General features: G+C 38.7%; 1 protein-coding gene across 1 annotated transcript; it reads right to left on the reverse strand.

The window, feature by feature from the left end:
• Positions 1–4,758: 4,758 nt before the first annotated feature.
• On the reverse strand, positions 4,759–19,632 carry LOC113081901 (spermine oxidase-like). Its single transcript, XM_026253801.1, has 7 exons — positions 19,454–19,632; positions 13,687–13,921; positions 13,360–13,586; positions 12,841–13,014; positions 8,496–9,195; positions 6,803–6,963; positions 4,759–5,291 (listed from the first exon to the last, which is right to left on the reverse strand). Exons 2-7 carry the CDS (start codon positions 13,892–13,894, stop codon positions 5,139–5,141), a joined length of 1,623 nt encoding a protein of 540 aa, XP_026109586.1. The 5' UTR covers positions 13,895–13,921; positions 19,454–19,632; the 3' UTR covers positions 4,759–5,138.
• Positions 19,633–19,897: the final 265 nt, after the last annotated feature.

Consider the following 19,897-nt stretch of genomic DNA (forward strand, 5'->3'; position numbering starts at 1 on the left):
GCAAAAATAGTGTCATATTCATTTTACTTGTTTGACAGAGTCTGATTGATGTTATACAAGTAGGCCTAAGAGTGATGAATAAATGTGCATTACAAGCATAAACTTTACTGATTACCACCTTTTATCACGTGATGAGCAAATACGTCATCAAATTGTTCCACCCACTGGCTTTACGTGACAGTTAATTCACCTCTGTTAGCTTGCACAGCCTGTCACTCGAAAAATGTAAGTCTTAATATAGTAGAAACAATTGAGACCGCCATTCTAGTCATTCTATGGTAAGCAGCAATCTACTTTTTAAATATAATTTAAACATGTACGTGCGCAGTGTATATTGGTTATACAAATATAGGAGATAGGAAGGGGATGCATTGAAAAGTTAGGAAAACCCTTCTTGGAGATGTTGATAAGAATGGAATAAGGGCTGAAATGGTAACTCGAGTAACTCGATTAAAAAAATGATCGAGGAATTCCTCTGCCTCGAAGCCTCTTTTAATTTATTTTAAAGCTCACGTCAAGTTCTTTCACAATTATTTTTAATGTGACACAACGCGTTTACGTCACCCACGAAGTGGAAGGAGATGCTAGGAGTCAGCAGTGTTTTGCGGGCGCGGGCTGCAAAATGGAAGGGAGCGATAGCAATGACAATGGCAATGAGCAAAGAGAAACAAATAGGAGAAAACGACTCAAAATGTCCAAGGACTGGGGTCATTTCATATTGAAACATAAAGAGAACGTTGTGGCGTGTGTCCATTGCAAGATAAGAGCTGGCATACCACAACTAGGGCCCTATGATTTTCGTGATACAGAAGTCGCGGAAGGAATCACGGAATCCATTCATAAAAACGGAATTTACAGTTTAACACGGAATGGCACGGAATTTGACAAATTTTGAAAGAATTAATCAAAAATAGGTCATTGCAGTTACATCAAATCACGGTATGGACTAATATCTGTAAATATTAAGCTGGAAAAGTCTATTTAAATATGAATCCTGCATGTTCTGCATGTCTGTGTTAATGAATGGTGCAGAAGTGCGGCTTCATTCATTACACACACGGAAGCGCGCGTGACGCTCCGGGGATTTCAGCGTCTGTCATCTCACTAAATAAGGACATGAACACATGAACAACATCTCCAGAACTGCACTGAGAGTCACTTCAAGAGCATTTGACCATTTGATTTGAGTAAAACTAGCATCATACAAAACTGTAAAGGTATTCACGTCAACCTGTCAAAATAAAAGTCTGGTTTAATTTAAAGACAAGTGTTTGCCAAAACTTTTTTAAGGTTTAACCACACAACATTTCTTCCTTATTTTATTTTTAATGGTAAATCCCATTTGTTTACAAAAAAATAAAATTTGCCTAATTTTAATAATTAAAAGATAAATTAAATGTATGTTTTATGCCTTCATTTTTGATAACCAGAAAAATGCTAATACACAACTGAAATTCCGTGGGGAAAAACATTTCACAAGGCTATTTTAAGAAAAAAAATCTAATAAATTAAGTTGTTTTTATGCATTTAAATAATGATGCATGCTAAAACACAGAATAAGGTAACAATAAACACATATGGTTAATAAAAAAAAAACATTTCATAGATCCCTGAAAAAGTTTTATGATTTTAATTAATTAGACATGCTTTTTTGATTAATACAACTTAATTTAACCATGAAAAAGGAGTGAAAATTAAAAATTAAATTTTCAAAAAATTAAAACAGACAAAAAATTAAAACAGAAAAAATGGAATTTGGAAAAAAACTGAAATGGAATTCGGAAAAAAATAAAATGGATTTCATAGGGCCCTACACAACAGCACATCGTAAATGCTGCAGCATCTCAACAGACAACATCCACTCTACTCAGAGACCGTGGACCGTCACCCGGGACAAGGTGAATTTAATGTAGCATTAACTCAACGTGATTGCTAGTCGAGATGCTGTTAAATAAAGTATGTTAACTATGTAAGGGACAACCTACGACGGGCAGTACAATTATGTGAGAATATACCGCACACGGATACCGAAGGGCTGTTACACTACCAGATTATTTAACATCTTAGTTTATACCATGGCTACCAAAGCAGTTAATTTACTGCCCAAAAAAGTTTTGAATGGCTTTTACGATTAAATGTACTAGATACTTTCTTTATAATGTGAAAGAATATATCATTTTCAGTTTTTAAATAACGTTATACATTTAAATTTATTTTACACACTAAAAAAACATTAGCCCATGATTGTATATCGAACATTGCATCTTGCAAGTTATCGCATATCACATTTTTCTTCAATATCATGCAGACATAATACAAAATATTCTATTGTTCACAACTTTTTTGATACTTTCTTTATATCATGCCTCTGAATATTCAGTTGATACTTTTGTTTGAATACTGATGGTTGAATACATGTTATAATCATGTGCCTAAACCTAATGTGCTCCAATTTGAGTCTTTGTTAATTTTAGTTTGATTGCCATGAACAGGATTTATAAATGCACAGCCATTAACTTACTGTATGACAATGATATTTTAGCTTAGTAATAAATATCAATAATAATTATTTCACCTCTTTTTCAGTAAATCTTCACATCTTCGTATGGACCGATATGTGCGGACAGCTACTTCATGTTCCACTGAGCAAGCAGCTGAGTTTTCAGAGAGCATTTTAAACACGAATCTCTTGTTCCAACTTACTGTCCATGTGTTTTTGCCTCCTAAACGCTACAAAAATGCTGCCTAAATGAATGGCACTTAAATCATCTGTCAACTTTGTCCCTGTTCACGGTACAAGTACAGACAGAGAAACAATGGGTAATAATTAAATGTTTATTTTTGATGCATGCATTGCATTCTAGGCTTTTTAAAATATATATGTATTTTTTTTCTAAAAAAGGAAACTTAGTCGTTCATTTTAAGAGACCCAAGAGTCTTATTTTCTCTTGCATATTTAATATTGTGCTTTAATTAAGCAAAAACAAATTTTATCTGATTACTCGATTAATCGATGGAATTTTCGGTAGAATACTCGATTAGTAAAATATTTGATAGCTACAGCCCTAAATGGAACACATGCTAACTAGCAAATAATTAAACAAGCCACGTCTAGTAATTTTCTTCCTGGCCAGAAGATGGCAGTCAATACATAAAGCTCAGAATCACTGGTTGCATTACGGAACGCCATAACCAGAAGTCCAGAGTTGTGTCCGAAACTGCTCCCTATCCTCTAGTGCACTATATCGGGTGTCAGCCATTTTGTAGTGCTGTCCGAATTCTGAGTCAAAAACTTCATTCCCTACATTCGTCCAATACTCTTTACCCACAATTCAATTTGATTTAGAGTGTACAACCGATGTACACTCGCTGAAGTACTATTTCACACAATCCAAATCCGGTGAACTGGCGAGCACAAGCGAGAGCGGGAGCAAGCAAGTTTTGAATAAGAGATGCCGTGTACATGCCGTCTTTATTATTTCTGTTTTAACATTTTTTCATACATTATTTATATTAAAATATGTTATGTAGGCAATAACTCAGTTTAATATTTTACTAATTTACTGAGGTGGCATCACTGTTAACTAACAAAAATGATAATTTGGTGGATAATTTAAATGTTCGTTAATCGCGTATTCATTCTGATGTAAAATTAACGGTGGCCTGAGGACGCTCTACAACCATCGTACCTGAGCTCAATACGCTGCTTGATCGAGTGTCCAGATATTAAAAATAATAAATACATAACATTATGAACGTGTTAACAGGGGCGCTGCACAAGATCCCGGGCCCTATGCATAGGCAGTCCTAATTACCCATCCCCTCCACCCCCCTTAGGAAAAATATATACCACAATTTTCAAGGGCCCTCTCTTCCTTTGGGGCCCTGTTAATCAGTAATGGTTTTCCCTCAGTCCAGAGCCCCTGTGTGTTAATGTGTTTATTTTATTTTAGTCACGTGCAGTGTATACGTCACCATCCGAATCCATTCACTTATTTGTTCACTCCTTTCTGATATAGTGAACTCAACTGTCGTGCACTATACAGGGATTAGTGAATGAGTGAATGAGTGAGCGAGTGAGCGATTTCGAACACAGCTCATGACTCATATGGAACTCAAATAGCAGACAGGAGACTGAAATTACTTATAAGCATATACCATTTAAAAATATATATTGCCAAAAAAACACTTCCACTAACTAGCTAATAATAATAATATCTTGGCTCTGGATTGACACACATTTAATGTAACATGAAACCAAGATAGTTATTCCAAAATAGTATGTTAGTTATTTATTTGTTTTTTAACGTCTTTCCCTCCAATTTTCACCTTTGGCCTTTTTATTATATGTTGTGCAGTTTAATATGAGGTCTTTGAACCAGGAAGATGTTTATATATATTTATTTGTCTGTCTTGTATTGTGTCAGTTAAGTTTTATAAATCTTACTCTTCAAGGTAAATATTGCCCTCTTGTGGTCATTCAGAATTGCAGAGACCCAAGAGTCTGTAATTTTATAGTCATACAGAGCCAAAACAATAAATAAATCAAATCTGTAATTGTAAGACCATCCACTGAAAAGCACTTTATAAAAAAAAAAAAATGCTTCAATCTTGGAAGCCTGGCAAGTTAGTTAATCTATCAGTGTATTTCAAAGACATGTACTTTTGTCAGAGAAGAATAAAAAAAATTATGAAAATAAAAAACACATTTGACCATTATGCAGAAACAGAATTGGAAAGAAAGAAAACACATTTTTCTTCACATTAACATACACTTTATTCATATCAAGTATTTTTTGTTGTTGGTTTCATCTTTAATTTTTAGATACAACATTACATACAGAAGGCACTTACAAATATTGTTAAATTATAGGAACATATTAACAGGGATTAAAAATAATAAGAAAAAAATGATAAGGACCAGAGATAGGGCCACAAAGGCCTTGTACAGTACATCTCAAGTAATATCTACAGAGTGCTAATCTAAGTACAGTATAAAGAGGATTTGTTGTTATTAGTTTAATGCCCCTACCATGTTTTCATACATAATTGCATCATTTGAAAAACAGATAGCATATAATACAATTTTTTTTTTGTCACTAGTAAGTGGTTCTTGTATTTTTTAGTTGTGGTTTATTTTAAATGTTAGGCTCTGTGGTTTCGGCACCGAAGGAGTACTGGTACAGCTCAATCAAGCGGTTTGCCTCCCTCTGCCCTGACAACAAAGCACCATGGGTAGTAGAATAGTATTTTCTATGGGTGGCCTCCCCGGCAAACAACACCTGTAGAGGCTTTGGGTAGAAGAAAAGAAAATACAGTTAGCTTGACAAAATATATCTCTTAACAAAAAGAAGTATACTTTAAGTTTATTTTATTAAGTATACTTAAGTTCAAGTATGTTTTTAAGTATACTTTATGTAGTAAGTATACAAATATCATTGTTCTAGTAGTATACTTACAATATTATCTATTTCAAAACTCCTTTGTCTAGTATATAAAAGTATACTTTTATGTAAACTTTGAGTAGACAACTAGTTTACCTCTGTTTTAGTTTGTACAGCAATTATACTAAAAGTGAACTTATAGGTATACTGATAGTTTACTAATTAGATACTTGTAGCATTTTTAGTACACTTTGAAGTATAGTCTCAGTAAACTAGCAGTTAAGTAGCGTTATACTACAATTATACTCGTAAGATCTGTAAACTTTACATCATACTTTAAGTATACACTACTGTGTCCCCATTTAAGAATGTGTATATATTTAGTTATGAATACCTGAATATACAAAACATCAAAAGAAAGAACAGGCTTTGAAGAAAGAGCATCTGCTTGTAAACAAAAAAACATCTTAGTCTAGCTTTATGCTTTAAAAAAAAAAACGGTCTGATGATCATGTTAGATTACTTGTGAAAGCACCTGTTGTTTTTTTCTTCAATGTTTCCGTGTTTTGGAAACTCGTTACAGAAGATGTGTAATAGTGCCACCTACCATATAACAATGAAAACAATCTCGGAGGACAAGTAGGCTATAGCTCAAATAAATTTAGACTTTTTCTATTTAAGTCAAGTATACTTAAATGCCATTTTAAGAATAATTCTGAGGAGTACATACAATATAGACTGAAAATGTACTTTCCTATTTTTTTGTTTAAAAGAATTATACTAATAATAGCACACTTAAGCTTATTTTTCGTAAGGGATGCTCTGGGGCCCAGTAAGCTATTTTAAGCAGGAGTCTCTATCTTTCTGCTATAGAAAAGTGATTTAACAGTCTCAAGCCTCTTGTTCTTTTTGTGCAGTGTGCTCTAAGGGGTCAGACTGTTCCTTTCAGACCCGTAATTGGCCAGAGCATGTTTGTGTGTGTGTATGTGTGTTTGTTTGGCCCTTATACAACTCAACCTTCTCATCTGACTCAAATTTCAGTCTCAAAGTGCTGCACAGCTCAACATGACACATTTAAAAAAGAAATTGTGCAAGCAAGCCTCCTGCCTGACTTTAGAGCAGTCATGGGATTCTAAAAAGGATTCAAAGGTCTTTGATTAAAATAATCAGAAACAAGTATAAGTTTAATTGGAAGATAAGTTCATGGAAAACAAAAATCATAATTTGCCCACTATTCACTTATTTGCCCACTACATGAAAATGCAACTATAAAGAGCGGCGATACTCAAAATATACTTGGCTGTTCCAAAAACATACTGCATAAATTCTGTTACCTAAATTATGTAAAGTGCAAATGCCAATTGTTATGCAAATTTCGCTTTAAAAATGTATTCAACTCAGTGGAAATTTCAACTTACTGGAGCCTTAGTGTTCTTGATATAAGGCAGGGGCTCAGCTAGCTTCTCCACATCTCTGCCGCTGGAGCCCACTCGAGTGAAGGAGTAAGAACCCCGGATATAGGGATTACTGCCCCATGAGGAGCGCATGATGCGCCTTGGTTTTGGAATATTCTGGTTCCCTGTTAGAAACATCAAACTTGAAAACAAATCATACACAAGAACACACAAATCCTTCTTTTTTAAGTGTTATTTGAAGTTTTGTTTTTTTCTGCTAATTTATGTTTGTTTTGGTGATGTGTGTTAAGTGGACACGTGTTGGACAAGGGAAGTTAATCTTAAGTCTACTTATCAAATAATGACAGAAATTAGGGTACCTTTCAATTATCAGCGGTAAGGTGTGATCAAATCCAATTTCAGCACACTGATTACTCTATATAGGACTGGGGCAGATGGGAGGGGAACCTGCTGTGGATCTGGATTAAAACAGACTGACCTAGTTAAGAGGCATGCCAGTCTGTTGACATCAACTACACAGAATGTGCACATTGACCTTTATATCTGACTTGTGTTCTGTCATGGAAGGGTTACAGTGGAAGAGGAACCAGAGTTGTTTAGAGTAAAATCTTTCACACAACCATGGAAACTTTAGAGTGGATGTCGATACGTTTAAACTAGAGGCCTGACCTGCTCAGAGGTCCTTGTTCTTCCCTTATTTAGCAGGTACATACTAGGGATAGCACTGACTAATTGACTAGTCAAACTCAATGGTCTGCCATGATGCTTTAAGTTTGACGTCGACTAGTTGCTGGTCCAATAGAGGGTGCAACAGGATAAGAAATCTTTGAAGGACTTACACATTTACGCTCTGTTTTCAAACAGTTAAAATGAAAAATAAATGCATACTCTGAAAGGCTCCAGGAGAAGTGTGATTTAATTACTGGATGCTCGAAATTCAATGGGAGAATGCACATTTTAAACAGCTTATTGTACAGGTAAGGTAATCGCCGTTCTAATCTAATGTGCTGCTGCACTGTAACACACACACATAGACTACAGACAGTAGTGTGTACATCACTTGCAGATTGTGACAGAATAATTCAGCGTGGAAATGTATAAACACTGTTTTGTGATTTCTCAATAAAATAGCTAAGAAACTGAAAAGTTCAAGCATATATTTCCTAATAACTAGATCCCACAGCTTCACTAGTAGAGAGTCGCTGCCAGGTAGAATTCATTTCACACAATCGCTTTCACTAATGCATTCATATAAATGTAATCTTTACTGTGGTACTTTATCTGTATCTGATTTAGAACGAGCAGAAATGATATATCAAAATCTTTCGTCATTCTTCTTTACAAATCCTTGTTTTGTACTTCTAATTAGTGACCATTGTTTATTTTTTATCTCTCTTCTGTGTTTCCGTGTGGGTCACTTCTGAGCATGCGCAAAGCTGACCTCATACGTAATTCCCCTGGAACTGCTTCCATTTACAACTGTGAGCGCAAGCTAAATTCAAGTGATTTATTAAGTTTTGAATATGGACATTTTTCAACACCAAAAATTGACAACACTCTGAAGTATTAGTGGCTGTGGGAAATTAACTCCAGTTCAAAGACATACAGTACTACTGAGAAATATAGTGTTTTTTTATACCCTTATAATACAGCAGTTCAAACAGTATACAGTGTTACTCTTGGCGCATGTGCTGACCTGTAAACTGACGCAGTAGTTCGGTGCATATCTCCGCTACAGTCTCTTCGTCACACTTTTCCATAAGAAGGGCCTCTTCTCCACAGATCCACCCACTCAGCATGTGGCCATAGCGTTCGGGCGGATACAGCACATCAAAACTGCAGATCTTTCTGTACCACAGCTCTTCTGGGTATGCCTGGCTCTCCAGTTGTGCCTCGTCCTCCCACACAAACTGAATGCTGTTGCACTCGGGGCTCCAGAAAGGCTCTGCAAACTCCAGAAAGATCTTGTCGGTAGTACTAATGCCCAGTTTCTGGATGGCCTGTGCCTTATCTAGTGGCAGTCCTGGGGAGAAGAGAGTCTCGTGAGCTTTCTTCAGCACCCCAAGAGAGGCCGTTATGATCACATGGTCTGCCAGCAGACACTCGCCATCTTCACACTCCACACAGACCGGAGAAGGGCTGGGTCGTTGGTCCTGGTTATGGTCAGCCTGGTCAACAATTTCATCTGTATCAGGGGAGCTGCAGTTCCAGTGGATACGGCGGACAGGCTTGCTGAGGTGGAGGACACGACTTGGGATGTCCTGAGCCAGGATGTCAATGACTTTAATGAAACCAGCGGGAATGACATGGTGAGCGCCAGGAATTTCGGTCCACTCACCAAACTCACTTAGAGACACTTCATCCATGCTGGGGGAACTGCTTTCACAGCTCTCCACCTGAGGCACAAACAAAGATGTTAAGAAAATAAGAAGTTATGCGTAAACCTACCAGAATATTGATGTTAAGGTGCTTATTAGCATTAAAACTGAAGTCTACTGAGTCCAGTGTTGCCAAGTAGTAATTGTGTTACTATAATACAATTGCCATGGGTTGTCTTTCAAGTCCGCAGGTTTAAGCGACCACCACAATGTTTTAAATGTGCAATATGCACAAACTGCATATTTTACCCAGGGGCAGCGCCAGATAATTTTTTACGCGAGTGCTGGGAGAGTGCTAGATCAATGACAGGGCAATCTGGGCAACTAATAGTAAATATGACCAAAAACAGGTTGTTATTGCATTTCACAGAATACAGAGGCCAAGCCCTCCGTCTGTTATGCCATTTTGCAAACGCATGGCGGTCCATTCCGGGCATTTCGGAATGGTTGAAGAATGTTATAGAGGACGGCTACGCGCTTCAGTTTTGGTGCAGACCACCCCGGTTTTGGCCTTTGGAAGGTATGTTAATTTACTGTACATGTACTCAGTACTTGGTAGGGGCTCCTTTTGCTTTTAATTACTACCTCAATTCAGCCTGGCATGGAGGTGATCAGTTTGTGGCACTACTGAGGTGGTATGGAAGCCCAGGATTCTTTGACAGTGGCCTTCAGCTCATCTGCATTTTTTGGTCTCTTGTTTCTCATTTTCCTCTTGACAATAGCCCATAGATTCTCTGTGGGGTTCAGGTCTGGTGAGTTTGCTGGACAGTCAAGCACATCAACACCATGGTCATTTAACCAACATTTAGTGCTTTTGGCAGTGTGGGCAGGTTACCAGATCCTGCTGGAAAATGAAATCAGCATCTTCAAAAAGATGATCAGCAGAAGGTCCAAAATGTCTTGATAAATGGGTGGAGTGACTTTGGTTTTCAAAAAAACACAATGGACCAACACCAGCAGATGACATTGCACCCCAAATCATCAAAAACTGTGGAAACTTTACACTGGACTTCAAGCAACTTGGGCTATGAGCTTCTCCACCCTTCCTCCAGACTCTAGGACCTTGGTTTCCAAATGAAATATGAAACTTGCTCTCATCTGAAAAGAGGACTTTGGACCAATGGCAACAGTCCATTTCTCATTCTCCTTATCCCAGGTAAGATGCCTCTGATGTTGTCTGTGGTACAGGAGTGGCTTAACAAGAGGAATATGACAACTGTAGCCAAATTCCTTGACACTTCCGTGTTTGGTGGCTCTTGATGCCTTGACCCCAGCCTCAGTCCATTCCTTGTGAAGTTCTCTAAAATTCTTGAATCCAGTTTACTTGACAATCCTCATAAGGCTGCGATTCTCTGGGTTGGTTGTGCATCTTTTTCTTCCACACTTTTTCATTCCACTCAACTTTCTGTTAACATGCTTGGATACAGCACTCAATTTCTTTGACAATTTCTTTGCCCAACCCGCAGGTTACCTGTGGGTCCGCGGGTTATGAGATGAGCCACGTATCACTAATGTGGGCGGCCGCACCACCTCGGTCTGCTTTATATGCACCCCCTCCAGAGATGGCTGAAAACACAGTTCAGAGAAGAGCTTGGAAAACGAGCCATACCCGCGTTGTGCTCGTTGCAGGTGCTTGAACATGCTGAAACCGTGGCAGAACCCCAACCTGTACCAGTGTGGTGCCCAGCTGGGTCTGGTCAAGCAGTGGAAAGTGGTCACGACGGACGCACTGACAACAGGCTGGGGAGCTCATTGTGACAGGGTACAAGCATTGGTCTACTGGAGAAAAAGTGGCACATCAATCGCCTCAAACTGAGAGAGGTCTTTCTGGCTCTTCAGAGATTCCTTACACAAGTCTGGGGCATCACGTGTTGATTTACACAGACAAGATGTCATAGGTTATGTACATAAACTGCCAGGGCGGGGTACACTTGAAAGCCCTTTACGAACAGGAAACATACCTTTAACTGGGCGCCAATCACCATCTGCTTTCCATTCGGGCAGGGCATAGCCCTTGCTGCCTGAACAGCGGCATGGATATGCTATCGAGCGACGTGATACCTCATGGATAATGGAGACTGAACCACAGGACAGTAAGACTGACCTGGGAAAGGTTCAGAAAGGCAGAGGTGGATTTATTTGTGACAGAGGTGAACGTGTACTGCCCTCTGTTCTTCTATCCATCACGCTCTCCCCTGGGCAGGGACACACTCACGATGCTGTGGCCGAAGGCCCGCCTGTATACTTTTTCCCTGTTGAAGATTTTGTCACAGGTGCTGCACACGATCAGAAAGGAGAGGGTCAGTGTTGTTAATGGCTCTGTACTGGCCGAACAGGCCTTGGTTTCCCAAAACTATTGGAGATATTAACAGCTTCTCCATGGCTGATTCTGCTTAGGCGTTACCTGCTATTACACGTGGGTGGCTCGATATGGCAACCCAACCCTGAATGGTGGAAACTTCATATGAAGATGGAGTGTGGGAACCAGTAAATTCAGGCTCATGGTCTTGCCGCCAAGACAGCGCATTATGTAGCAGCGGGGCTCCACCTCTATTTGCTGTCTTGGCTGGGATTGACCAGTGAGAGTTGCAACTTTACTGGCATTGTGCAACAAGATTTCAAGGTTTAGGAAGGAAGAGAGGCCCCAAAGCGTCAGCTTCTGATGCCATGTCAAGTTCCCATCTCTCAGGGAACTGAGGTCACGACATTAATCAAAGAAGTTATGCATGTGTAATTAGTCAAATGTTTTTATTGTATTTCATTTTTTATGGGGGTGCTTTGGTTTTTCTTGGGGGTGCTGGAGCACCTTCTAGCTCCTCCCAAGCGCCACCCATGATTTTACCCCCTGGAACGCGATTGGGATAGTTTTTTGCTAGTTTTGAGTAATTGGGCGGCAACCCTGGCAACCTTGACTGACTCTGATAAAGTGACCATTCGTGAATAGCCTTGCAGAAGCATATGCATTTGCATTTACTGTTGTTTTCACATAGTAAATGCATGAACTCTGCTAAACACCACATTTACTCTAAGTTTACAGTTCCAAACTATACTGCTGTAAACAAACACAGGCAGTCTAGCAGACATATAGCCAGCTGAGTGCTGGTTCGACCCTTCCTCCCATAATCTCTAGCAATACAGGAAGGTTGAAATTCAACGTCTGTCCTACTTTTACCTCAGTAATCCAGAGATTTTATTACTATCAGAATTTCTGAGAATAGCCTGAGTGACAAACAGTACTGTGTGATGTTTACAAAGAGGTTTAATTATTCCTGAATTTTAAATACAAGCCCATTGTGAGTCTAGGTCAAAGTGTGAGAAATTATTAAAACAGTGCTATGTTTTTAATCCACAGCTCTGTGGGCGGAAGTCTTCAGTTTTGTATTTTGCAACAGAAACTCAGTTGCAACAAAGTGGGAAGGCAGTGAGCTTGACGTCACTGTTGTCTTACAAAGGTGAGGACACATGTTTGATGTTGTCATAGAGTTGCAGTAAATCTGCTCATGACAGGAACTCAGCTATTTCCGGTTGTGGCTTGTTACGGAGATGACAAACATGATGACACACCTATAATTTCAAAATCAGGTATACAGAGATATATCCTGATTTTTAACTATTCTGTGACTAAACAAACCATGATTTTATTTTGAAAGGTGCCCTGCCCACCTTGAGGTACTGTTGTAGCATAGATAACTTGAGTTTCTTGGTGCCTTCTGAGTCATAGGGATCTAGCATGATCTTCCTGCGCACCACATCTCGTGTGAAGATCCCAACACTGTTTTGACTCTCGGCTCCCACAGGCTTTCCATTCTGGAAGAACTCCTGAGTCAGCTCGTACACCTGCACAAAGGAGGTTGTTTAACGCTGTTAAAAGAGAAATTGTAGAGTCATCAGATCATGAAGCTATCCTTACCACAAACAAGAGTTTAATTGTGTTAGTTACTGAGTTAGAGGGACAAAGGCTCACTCTGAGAACAGCAGCACAGGATGAGGTAACAACCACAAAATAGATTACTTTTACTCTGGCATCTGTGAGCTTGAAGTGAAAAATGCTTTCTCTGACAAAAAAAAATAAAATAAAAAATACTTCTTCATATGAGTCACAACATTTTGCAGTTTCAGTAGAATGTAGGCTATACCAAAAGGCTCTTGCATAAAACCAGAAACTCAGCTTTCTTCCATCACCTCATTGTACAGGTCACTGAACTCCTCCACCAAATCCTTTGGGATCCGCTTGCCGTTGTTGGTCTGGTAGTGGGCCACACCATTCTTGGCATAGAGGCTAATGCGGCCCACACTCCTCTCCTCCTCTGTAGTGTGCTCCAGCAGCCCATTGTCCTCAGCCAGGTGGTAGATGGGGTTCCCATTTGCCCCATGGATCCAGGTTGCTCCAAGTTCCAAAGTTGTTTTACCTGTAGAGAAAGTGAGATAGCACCTTGAAAGGGCACATTTTTTGAAGGTTAAGGATGAAGTAATAAAAAGGATGCTATCATGAGGAGACCATTGTCTTACCGTGCTGAATGCTTTGCACTCTGCCTCCAATACGGTCTGAGGCCTCTAGCACCGTAACATTGGTGAAGCCGTTCTCCAAAAGGGTTTTGGTGGTGGCAAGGCCGGCCAAGCCCGCGCCAATTACTACTATTCGGGGTTGTCGATGTCTGTGTAAGGCACTACTAAGAGGATCATCAGTGCTGTCTGAAGATATTTCACAACTTTGCATGCCGTCCAAACTCTTCTTCTAGGGAATCTGGGGAGAGGTGAGATGGGAAGAAGCTATTAGAGTAAACACCAAGCCCTCCAGCAAGACAAATAACAGAGATTATTCACCAAAAGGAGGAAAAGAACACATCAAAGATACAGAACATTTTATACTTTACATCTTTCACCACATGGTTGTAGGGCTGAAACGATTCCTCGAGTTACTCGAGTTACTCGATTACAAAAATTCCTCGAGGCAAAAACTCTGCCTCGAAGCCTCGTTAAATTCCAATGACGCGCACTATACGCGCGGCGCAGGGATTTGATTGTGTCACACGGACCGTTTATTCACACACGGACCTTTTGAATTTAGTTGGCGCGATGACGGAGAATAGATCTATAAATAAACGGCAGAAATTGTCTAAAGTGTGGGATCATTACACACTTAATAAAGAAGAGAACAAGGTGCAGTGTCTCTACTGCAAAATAGAGCTGGCATACCACAACAGCACATCTTCCATGATTCAGCATCTGAACAGAAGACATCCACTCTATGCTGTCTCACCAAGCATTGCTGAAACAAGGTAAGTTAACGTAGTCTAAGCCTATTGATGTTCGCTGATTTTAATCCCATACTGCATTTGTAGCGATCAGTGTTGGGCAAGTTACTTTTAAAAAGTAATTAGTTACAGTTACTAGTTACTTCTTCCAAAAAGTAACTAAATTAGTTACTCAGTTACAAATTTTAAAACTAACTAGTTACTTAAGAAAGTAACTATTGCGTTACTTTCAAGTAAAATTTAATTTTAAATGCTCAAATGTGACCCCACCTCTACCCCTCTTTAAAGGAACTTAAAATACATGTGCATGTTCAATTATTTATGATAAATCTGAATAGTATAATGAAATGGACACTTAATACAATACATTATTAACAGAAACATGAAACATTGTACACACATCTGAAGTGAGACTAGCCTCCAATCAAATGCCATGTATGTATATATTATGTTTATATAGTGGATCAATGCAAATAACACGATAGATTTTTGGGAACTTTTGATATTTCCTTTTATTGTTTCTTTAAATTCTTGAAGGAAAAAGTAATGTATATACTTCTATTTAGAGAAGGCTACTGTTGGATTATGTGGGCTCGTCGCCATACCTGTCTCTCGTTGACTGACTAGCTTGTGTTGTTCCTTGTGTGTCTTGTCCTGTCCGACTATGCGTTATGATGGGTTGTTCGCAATTCATGAGCGTTAGTGATGATTGGTCGTTCGCGAATGAGCGTTAGTGATGATGGATTGACTCGTTCGCGAATGAGCTTTTGATGAGTCGTTCGCGATTCGCGAATGAGCCGACTCTAAGAGCCGGCTCTTTTAGTTGAACTTCGGGAGCTGGCTCGCATATCTGAAGAGCCGACTCTATTTTTTTCAAATTTAGCCTATAGAAATTAAATAATTATGTAATAAAAATTGAAATATTATACTCAAAGTCATTTAAAGAGCCGTTTGTGAGCCAAAGAGCCGGCTCTTTTCAGTGAGCTGAGTCAAAAGAGCCGAATTCCCATCTATGCGTGCTTTCGAACACCCGCCCAACTCTACCTCTGATTGGCTTACAATGAAATTTTACTCTACCTCAGCCAATCGTCAGCATTTATGCGCTTGTCCCGTGCTCTGTCCACTAACCAAGGAAGAACAGTAAAAAAAAGTATTTGCCTCTCGCTCAGAGATCTAGTTGGTCTGATGAAAAAAAAGAACAGCTTCATCATCAGTTATAGTAACGCGCCGCATTTTTTGGCAGTAACGGTAACGGCGTTATTTAGATGAGAAGAGTAATCAATTAGATTACTCGTTACTGGAAAAAGTAATGCCGTTAGTAACGCCGTTATTTATAACGCCGTTATTCCCATCACTGGTAGCGATGTCGTGATGCGGTTTGACTAGATATGATGTTTAACTTTGATGACGTTTTAAAGTAGTAAACGTAACTATCACGTTCAATTGCAAGAGAGTATAGCCTAAAAAAAGAACCCCTTCACACACACACACACACACACACGTACATTTTGATGTTTGTTTTGAGATTACAGCTTATTAATTATAATTGTTTATAATTGTTTTATTTACATAATTTTTTTTATACATTTTATACATTGTGTACCTGTTTGGCTTGATATTTTATATTCATTTTTTGTTCTCAGGTTAACTAAACTAAATTTGCAGAAGGTGCAATCCTTTTTTTGTAATGTTGTGTATTAAGAAGACAAAAAACTAAGTTTATATTCATATTAGTTTTACAATACATGTTATACATGTTACAGTAAGTTCACTTAACTGTACATTGTTCTATAATTGTTGGCAATGCCAACTTGGCACTTAACTTTTGGAGCCAAACTTTTGGACTTGGAAATAAATACCTCTGTTGAGAAATAAAAGCCAAATGCTTGTTCATTTTACAGCCACATCATTTTTGTTATGCATTATTTGTTTTGGTTGTTCAAAAACACACACAAATCGTTTTATCCGATTACTCGATTAATCGATCGATTAGGTGCTAGATTAATCGATTACAAAAAGAATCGATAGCTGCAGCCCTACATGGTTGTAGGAATGACTGCAACACAGTCCCTTTTCAAGCCATAACCTTAAATAACACCAATATAAAAATAAGGTTTCTTATCTGCAACCTCATGTTGAGAGTGTTTATATCAACACTGCAGTGTTGAACAAGAAGAAAAAGAAAGCAAAAAGGCCGGAAGTGTGAATTTGTGTCTTTAGATGGGTAAAGTCTTCAAATGAGAATCAGCATGGAACAGCGCAACACACTTGCAACAACATAATGGAGATAATCATACTGAGATGACCACAAGGAAATTAATGTGCTCTTCACATTTCCATTGAGCCTTTTCAGGCAAGGTCTTCACATAAACACACCAGCTTATGTGTTTGACAGCCACAAGGAAAATATGCACCTGATGTTGGACACACCTCATAAAAGGCGAATATTGTTATGGATACAGGATGTTATCATGGTAAACTAAACTGATTTTTTCCTTTCATCAAAGTGAACGAACAATGTTCTCTTCTTTACGCACACACTCTGTATCTGTCAACATAGTTATTGTACCCCGTAGGAATAGCCACACACATTCAATGAGGAAGAGATCGACATCTGTGAATGAATATGATTTAAATGAATTAGGTTGTGGCTACTATGCTCTCAGTACAAATCACAATAAGATCCTGTTGGGAGTTTGCCCAGGCCAAATTCATTAACACAGTCTGTTATCAGACTGTGGAGAGGACAGGAAGGGCTGCTCTGATGCACAGTGACAATCAGAAAGTTTATTATGAACACTAGAAGGAGCTAGCTTGGTGGCTGCATTGTATCTGTTAAGAATGGGTCGTTTCCTTCTTGAGAATTCTGAGCATGTGACTTCAAATGACTTAAGCCACATCAGCAGATTTCAAATATGGCTGAACTAAAAACTTTAGATGGTTTGTTAAATTGGTTGATTGATTTACTGAACATCATTTTCCAAAGATAATTGATTCACCATGCAAAAACAACCAGTGTCAGGGCAAAATAGCAAAACATGAAACCTTATCCTATAACGTGAAGTAATATGTATGTAATAAGGATTAGGTAAACACATAATATTTTGTTACAATGAACTGCTGGAAGCATGAAGCATAGAAATATCTACAGTAACTAAGCTTGTGAATATGTGCTGCTGATCTTCATTGACCTCCTGTTGAACTGAGAGAAGCAGTTTATCGGTGACTCACGACCAGAGACTCCTATAGAAAGGATGCTTTACAGTGAGGTGGAGAGGTTGATAGGGTCCTGAAATGGAAAGGCATGGATAAACTCAACTTGCAACTACTGGTTCTAACTCCATATTTACAGTGTTTAACAGACCCACATCTCGGATATAACTAGTGCTCTCTACATCGTGAAACACATTAATAGTTGCTGAAGGCATTACAAACAGCTGTACCAGATAAAACATAACTACAGACATTTTCCTTTTTTCAACACAGTAGTTATGGTTGAGAGAGTTTGTGTACGAAACATTGTATGCATGAAAGGTCCTTGCCTTGTGGTACATCTGGTTTCAAGGCAGAAGCAGAAGGTCATATCTTGTGAAGTTAGGATGAAGCCATAACGGAAAATAAGATAAGACATGGTTTAAATTGTTCCAGTCCATGGATTTTACATTAGATGACTCATATAAGGCTGTCTTTTAAACCTTTTTTTTTTTCTTAGGTTCATTAGGTTTAATGTTGAGGATGTTTTGCCCCTTTTCTACCAACAGGGTACTAGGGTTGGCGACCAACGTAGAACACAAGAAAGTTTTCAAAACAACAGCAAATCGGGCAAAACTAACACAAAATGACCCTAGACTGCTTATCCAGAGACATTGCTTAACATAAAAAGAGAACTCATATATTTTGAAATTCTCCTATTTGAGCAACCTCAAATCACACTACTCTGACTTCACTGTGGCTCAAATATATATATATATATATATTTTTTTTTTTTTTTTTTTTTTTTTTTTATCAATGGATTTTAAGGGTGTTATCCTTGTAGGAGGATAATAACAACACAAGGTCCCGGCACCTCACTTGCCACAGATTAAGGGTGGGTTTTTGTGATGCATACACTCTTCACAACCTACATCCTCTAGAATTACCCCCCCCCCCCCCACCCCTACCCCCCCCCCCCAATCTCACATTGTAGGAAAAAGGATGTATGAGCGCTGTGTAGTTTTCCCCTCATCCCTTCCCATCAGCATACTCTCGTTTTAAAAGCAGACTTGAAACTATTATACAGTCCCATATTTAACACCTACAGTCAAAAAAAAAAAAAAAACAGGTCAGGCACTGAATATTTGCAGAAGATAACCTTCACGAAGCTGGCAGAGAAATATATTTCCTGGTGGGATACAATCTTGTAGCTACAGGAAAGGATTTGATCTATACAAATTAATCTATATTAGCCTATTGCTGTTACGCTCATTTTAAAATCCAAACAAAAGGGACTGTGTGCATAAAAGCAAGAAGCACTGGGTCATTTGAGTAAAGATAAGCGAAGTTTGGTTGCTGATAAAGTAGCAGCACAAAGTGCGTTCAGTGGAATCAGCGCTGCCACGTAACTAACGTTACACTGTCACGGGCGAGTGATAAGAAATAAACCTCAACCTAGAATATTTACCAAATATCCTTTTCATGAAATCGACCATAACCTATTTTCTGTAACCCTTTTTTAGATAACTGGACATTTAAGTCGTAATTTATGTGTCAGCGCATTATTAGATGCACCTTAATGAAAACTGAATTGTAACACTGTCCTTTCGAGAAAAATAACGGGGTTAAAAAAAAACGAAAAAGACGGAGAAACATCTTCTGTCCGATATGAGATCACGGATCAGTCATGAGTCAGTTTTGTATACGATTTTGTTTGGAATGACCGTATCTCCGTTAACAGCCTACATCATTAGAGACGCGCAGTACTCTAGCAGTGAAAACACACACAAATCATCTTTTGATATCCATCTATGTAGCATGGCTTTTACCTGACTTTGTCGTCTTCAGCGTAAAGCGGAGAGCGATCCACTGTTCTTTGTATATTCGAAGGCAGCGTCTCGCTTTGTGTTTATGTGTCTTGAAACCAGAAGCAGCCAGTTTAGACGATGCCGCTGCCTCCTCGCTGAATAAATATGAGGAACCGTGACGTGACGTACCGCCACGAAACCGGCGCTCGAGCGAGTCCTTGCGTGACTCACTGTTTGACATGGGGCGTTTGAAGTAAACGCAAAGCCCACCCTCTTATAGACTGGTAATGAGAGAGTAGAGCTTGTTTTGTTCAGTCTTTTTAGATTACGGCGAAAGCCTATCCTTAAGCAAACAAATAAATGCATGGTTGGTTGAACGAATGTATCAATCAATATTTCAAAGTGTCTACACAAGCTGCACAAATACTTTCAAGTCGTTATAGCAATAGGATAAGCTGCATATTA

This window comes from Carassius auratus, unplaced genomic scaffold, assembly GCF_003368295.1.
Source record: "Carassius auratus strain Wakin unplaced genomic scaffold, ASM336829v1 scaf_tig00035250, whole genome shotgun sequence".
Lineage (NCBI taxonomy): Eukaryota > Metazoa > Chordata > Actinopteri > Cypriniformes > Cyprinidae > Carassius > Carassius auratus.

Excerpts from the sequence above, each read along its gene's own strand:
- LOC113081901 (XM_026253801.1), bottom strand. The coding sequence starts at position 13,894 with ATGCAAAGTTGTGAAATATCTTCAGACAGCACTGATGATCCTCTTAGT. Across the intron at positions 13,587-13,686 it reads AGTGCAAAGCATTCAGCACG|GTAAAACAACTTTGGAACTT; the intron begins GTAAGACAATGG and ends CTTTCTCTACAG. Across the intron at positions 5,292-6,802 it reads TCAAGAACACTAAGGCTCCA|CCTCTACAGGTGTTGTTTGC; the intron begins GTAAGTTGAAAT and ends TTCTACCCAAAG.